Here is a 6369-nt window from a genome sequence, read left to right on the forward strand (position 1 = left end):
TCTCAATCTCTAATTCACATGTCTCAAATCTAATATGATTCCAATATCAAGTTGGGCTATGAGTGAGAATCCATTGGGCCTATTATTTTATTGGCTACAATGAATTAATAATTGGCCCGGTCCATGGATCCAATTCAATTAATTCATAAATTAATTTCTACTCCACTAAAAGAAATTAATTGAATTCCAATTAAATAATAAATAACCTCTAAGTCAATATTGCACTTTGACCCCTCTATGCATAATTAGTTATCGATAAATAAAGCCATCAATCCGACTACTTAATTAATATATTTATTTTGGTACCTTTGATTATTTCAGGCTCGATCACAATAAAACATTTGTTTGACAAAAATAATAATTTACATAAATAAATATATAATAAATCATTTTGTCTAAAAATACACGAAGGCCTTCGAATTTACTTTGTGATCAACCATAATCAATACAAAATAAATACAAGTAGCAACGATGCAAATATTGAAAATATAACCCTCTAACTATTAATTACATAACTACCCAAAGTGTCGGTCTAAGAATCCTGAAGAATCCGCCGAACAAATCAAAGTAATTATTAATTAATAAAAGAGTTTATAATTTTCTCATACTTAAGAGTCAAATGCCATGACGGTGATAGGGAGCAATTGCATACGACGGCTCTCGCAATATATCTCAACCTAACGCGGATCTAGTTCAAATCTTAATTAATTATGAGTCCATCCATAATTATCGACTATGAACCATTTATGATTACTATTTATATATCATGCATAGATTGCCATCACAAACATATATATATATATATCTCTTGTAATCAAATGGACACTATCAATTCTATAATGAATCGAAATATAATACATTGAATTCACCAATTGTATAAAACATAAATATTTCATAAACGTCAGGAACATATGTCACTTTAATCCAAACAGGAATTTGCTATGCCAGGGCATATAAATCCCAACAGTTTCATCAGTCATGCAGCAAGTACACTAACAAGAATATGGAGTTGCAACAACAAGTAAAGGGTATTTTCTGCTTAAGGTTGCAATAGGGGCTTCAGTCAAGTCCATATCCTGGTCTCTCGCTCCACTGGGCAATACAAAATCAAACTTATGAACAAGCTTAGCTAATGCAAGCTCATTAATGGGCTCAGCGAAATGGATTCCGGGACAACCTCTCCTACCAGCTCCAAATGGAATAAATTGAAAGTCTATCCCTTTGTAATCTATAGAAGTGTTCAAGAACCTATCTGGCCAGAACACTTCAGCATCTTCCCACAATAATGGATCCCGCGCAATTGCCCAAGCATTGATAAATACTTGTGTGCCGGCTGCAATGTCGTAGCCCATTACATTGACATCTTGAATGGCTTCTCGAGGAACTAGCAATGGTACTGGAGTATGTAACCGCAGAGACTCCCTGATCACCGCCTTCAAGTACTGCATTTTCTCTAAATCATCCTCGGTTATGTTGTCTTTGCCTTTGGCTATTCCTCGAACCTCATTCTGCAGTTTCTTCATGACTTTTGGATGTCTTAAAAGCTCTGTCATTTCCCATTCTAGAGCTGTGTATGTAGTATCGGTTCCACCTGTATACATATTCTACAAGAAACATAATATTGTAATCAACAAGTTGTCAATATCGGTCATAAAAAATGAAATCAGACGGCAGTGATAAATTCCCTATTCCTTCAAGTACTATTGTTGGAAGATGTGGAAGTGATTTAAACCTTTAAATCATATTCAAAGGCATATATTAATTATCACTTTATAAGAATTCCTTCTTGATAAATATTTTGTGCAATGGAGGAAGTGGCCTTCAATCGGCATGGAAAATTATGTAAGGGAAGCGTTATGCATTCAAAGTTGAGTTTGTTAGCAAATTATCCAAAGGTGTATTGATAAGTAGACTGCATTGTACTATTTAATGTAAGTGGAGAATGACATCTTCATGGCATCATTAAATATGATGGTATCATCATGTCATCTCCCACTCATGGGATGTGTCCGACTCTCAAATTTTGTATCAATAATCTATCAAAAAAAAAAAAAAAATCAAAGAGACAATCAGTGGGTATCATAACTAACTCATGCCTTGATCAATTTGGCAAGTGTCTATGAATTTTAGTGAGAGAGATAAAGTCAGACTCACTAAGATGAGAGCTTTAATGCTGTCTCTGTGAAGAGGAAAAGCAGTAGTACTGCTGTCCCTTTGAATTTCAAGTAGCACATCTACAAAATCCTTTTGCCCTTCATCATGTTCATCACTCCCACAACCATCGATGTCTCTTTTCCGACTATCCATATGCTCTTCCACCACTCCCTCCAAAAACTTATCGAGCTCTGTAGCAACTTTCTCCACTTTACCATTCAAACCATTGATATGATTCAACCATGAAAGCCATGGGATATGCTCCCCCACATTGAAAGCACCCAAAACCTCCATAAAATCACTAAACAGCTCCTTTAACTTTATATCACCTTTCCCGCGGTCACTGTATTTCTTTCCCAAGGCCACGCGACAAAAAATATCATTTGTCAGTAAGATTAATATTTCAGTCAAATTTACTGGCGAAGAAGAAGAGGACGACGACTGTTTAATCTTCTCCAACATAAGGGTTGTTTCTTCTTCTCTCACTCTACGGAAAGACTCAACCCTTTTGTTACTAAGAAGGTGAAGCGCACAAATACTTCTTAGTTGCCTCCAATACTCTCCGTACGGAGAGAATACCATGTCCTTGTCATACAAAAGTCTACTGGGAATTCTTGATTTAGGTCTGTTCGAGAAGTTGAGATCATGGGTTTTCATGATCTCGCGAGCTGCATCAGCAGAGGAGACGATGAGAGTAGGCTTGCTGCCGAGGTGAAGCAGCATCAGGTGGCCATATTGTTGAGCTAATGATTGGAGGGAGCGATGAGGGCTTAATCCAAGTTGGTGGAGATTTCCAATAATTGGGATCTTTGATGGAGAAGGTGGCAGATTTCTTTGTGGCTTTTGGTTGGGCCACCATTTCAGAAGGAAGACTAAGGAGAAGAACAAGGGAAGAAGAGAGTAAAATAAAGAGTGGAACAAGAACAACATTTTTTTCTTTCTTTTGGATCTAGAATCAATAGAAAACTTGACCTTAATTGTGTGTGCGAATAGTTTTTGCTGCTATATAGAGGGCTATATGTGTCGTCTGCTGAATGAAATGTTGAACTACATATGTTAAATCTTGATTTATTAATTTTTGTCAATTTATTCGGTCACATCAGTTTCTCTGTCTCCACTTGATAGAATATAATAAACAATTCATATAATATAGAACATTTCTGCATCATGACAAGCAACAGTAATACCATATCGGGCTATCCAAATATGAAATTCACAAAGATGAGAAGACAAACAATAATGCAGCATTTATAAATGATACGTTTTGATCCTCCAGCCGCCTCACGTAATCACATTATATATAATCTACTACGAAATGATATATATGTATATATACAAACATATATGTATCTATCAATGGAGTGGTACATTTGCAAAAAGTCCAAATTTTAATTAGAGAATTAGATGTAGACCGTTGATATTTGTTTTCACAAAGTAATCAAATGAGACTTATTCGGCGGCTGATAACAAAACACCTTCCTACAATTCCCACCTTCCTACTGAAGTATTTTGACTAGTGATACCTCTTCGCTCAAAGCTTCTTGCTTATCTCAAAATCTTCACTTTTTCATTTACTAAACAAACTTGAAAGCTTTAATTACATGATATACCACTTAACAAAATATCCTAACTATTGTAAAATTTCTATTATGGCCCATCACTTTCAGTTTTGAAGGAAAATGAAGTATGAATTAGAGATGACAATTAGTTCGATTGTTTGAATATAAATTAAATATTAATTAAAACTTACACATTAACGGGCCAGTAGGTTAGCGGTATCAGACTTTTACTTCCTAAAAGAAGATTAGGGGTTTAAACCTCCATGGAGGCATGTGTGTGTGAGTAACAATTATGAAGAAAAAAAAAAAATTAAAACTTAACAAAAAGAACTTACTAATTAATTTTTGGTTAATTATTTATACGTTTTGCCCGATAAACTCGATCTTAATCCGACCTAAACTTTCACTCATCTCTGGCCACTTTTCCTCCATATTGTGATGACCTTTTGTAGGTTTGAAGTAGTTACACAATTCTGGAGTTTTTTATGAAGTTAAACCATGCAACGTGTGAATATTAGGGGTGCACACGATCCAGTTTGATATAAATTCTAGTAGAACTAGAACCGAACCGAACCGTTCCCAACGGTTCCTAAAAAACCGAAACTAGAACTGTTGGAATCGATTATCAACATTCAAAAGTCATACTAAAAAGATCTCTAGTGATGTAAGCAATCCGAGAAAATTTGTTTGGTACTATAAAAACAATTTCTGGAAAATGCTCAAATGGTCATTTTCTTCTTCCTATTCCAAGTTTCCACCATACATACAGGTCAAAAGCTTCGGTTGATATTAATAAATGTTCTAACAACTAAATTAAAGTAAGAATAATGATTTAAGGATCGAATTCAATAGTTACTGAATTTCATTAATGCGGGTGTGATGGTTGGCCCCACTATATGATATTTATGTGATGGGATCCATTACCTTCTCACATAATTTGAATTCAGTAATTACCGAATTGGTCCCTATATCACTACTCTTAAACTAAAAATGATGAATGAGTTCTTTTTTGCAAGCACTTAAAATTAACACTATTTTCGATGCATGTCCCTCCCTCAATTCCCATCTAGAATTTATAGTATATGGAGCATTATGTATTGGAATTCTATAATTAAAAAATAATATATATTATATATAATATATAATCGGTTACAAAGAATTTGGCCTGAATCGAACGGAAACTTAGCGGTTATACAATTTGGACCAAAACTAAATTGCTCAAGAATTGTAACCAAGTATTGATTCAATTCGATTCCGATTGGTTTTTTCAATTCTACTAATTCTTTGCACAATCCGAGTGGATACCTCAATCATCGACGGTGTGGGCTTGACAATGGAATTCACAGCACTATAGGCCCACCACTTTCAGGCTTGAAAGGAAAGCAAAGTATCTTCCACTCTGACCTTGTAGAGAATCTGGATATGAAGAAAAAATGGGTTTTCTTGTCACCACTGCCTCAGTTATCATCGTCTGAGTTAAAATAGCCTCCAATATTTGTAACGAACAATTTCTTTCAACTCTTACTTTTCTTTATAAAAGACAAATAAGTTCTATAAATTTTAATTAAAACTAATAAAATTATTATTTAAAAAAAAAAATCATTTAAGTTCAAAACTATTGAATCTTTCATTCATACATAGAAGTAAAATTTTGTAATTATAAATTTAAAAAATGATATATATATATATATATATATATATATATATTACTTTAAGTTTTAGTTAATTAATTATGAACAAGTCAGTGGCCTAGCGGTATCAAACCCCTACTTCTCAAAGAGAGGTGAGGAGCTCGAGTCTCAGTGGAGACATGTGTGTGTGAGTACCAACTAGGAAAAAAAAATTAGTTTACTAATTCATCAACCAACATTGTTAACAAATGGAATGATTGCAACAAACCATGAATTAGAAGAAAATATATTAAATGAATTCTCTTGTTTAACTTCGAGCAAAAAATTAGGACTCTATAAATATTTCGAAGGTATGATTCGGCATTATACTTGGATTTGAAGGAATTACAAGTGTAGAAGGGAAAAGAAGTTACACCAAGTGAAAGTCATGAAAGTAATAGTATGACTACTTGAAGCTAACTAGCTAAGGTACAAGTAGTGTAAAGCTAAGCGCCAGTGAGAAAGTAAAGACATGGTCTAATGCACAATAATGTAAAGAATGAGTACAAGTAATACAAAGCTTAGGCAAATTAAGAAAAACAATAAAGATAAGTTGCTTGAACTTGAGGAGATAAGCCTTGGGTTTGTTTGATAGCGTATGGAAAAGAGAAGTTTAATTTACAAGAGAGTTGCATGGGCTACAAAATGATCAACATAAAATTAAAGTTGACAATGGCCTTTTTTGTGTTGCTTGCTCACATATATTTATTGTTGCTCTAAGAATTTGCACTCCATATCTCAACAAATGCTAAGTTGTCTTCGAAATGATATTTTATTAAATTGACACACGCATAGATATACACAGATATGATTTTTTCTTGGTTGGCTATCAGATTATGGGTACGGCCGTATTGGAAACTGCAGTGGACTTAAATATGGCCAAGATCAGGAACAGAAGAATGGGTAGTTTCATCAGTCATGCAGTAAGTACACTAAGGGCTTGTTTGGTGTGGTGGAATGAATTGGAATAGAATGAGAATGGAGAT

The 6369-nt window shown here is 34.2% G+C and overlaps 1 protein-coding gene across 1 annotated transcript; it reads right to left on the reverse strand.

Moving 5' to 3' along the window:
- Positions 1-859: 859 nt before the first annotated feature.
- On the reverse strand, positions 860-3158 carry LOC132304033 (cytochrome P450 71A3-like). Its single transcript, XM_059801529.1, has 2 exons — positions 2155-3158; positions 860-1604 (listed from the first exon to the last, which is right to left on the reverse strand). The coding sequence occupies exons 1-2, from the start codon at positions 3082-3084 to the stop codon at positions 993-995; spliced, it is 1542 nt and encodes a 513-aa protein (XP_059657512.1). The 5' UTR covers positions 3085-3158; the 3' UTR covers positions 860-992.
- Between the last annotated feature and the right edge of the window lie 3211 nt (positions 3159-6369).

Source organism: Cornus florida, unplaced genomic scaffold, assembly GCF_030987335.1.
Source record: "Cornus florida cultivar Cherokee Brave unplaced genomic scaffold, ASM3098733v1 CherokeeBrave_3.0.0_Hap2_Chr04, whole genome shotgun sequence".
Taxonomy (NCBI): domain Eukaryota; kingdom Viridiplantae; phylum Streptophyta; class Magnoliopsida; order Cornales; family Cornaceae; genus Cornus; species Cornus florida.

Coding starts and splice junctions, on each gene's coding strand:
- LOC132304033 (XM_059801529.1), bottom strand. CDS start 3,084: ATGTTGTTCTTGTTCCACTCTTTATTTTACTCTCTTCTTCCCTTGTTC. Junction 1,605..2,154: donor GCATTAAAGCTCTCATCTTA/GTGAGTCTGACT, acceptor TGTTTCTTGTAG/AATATGTATACAGGTGGAAC.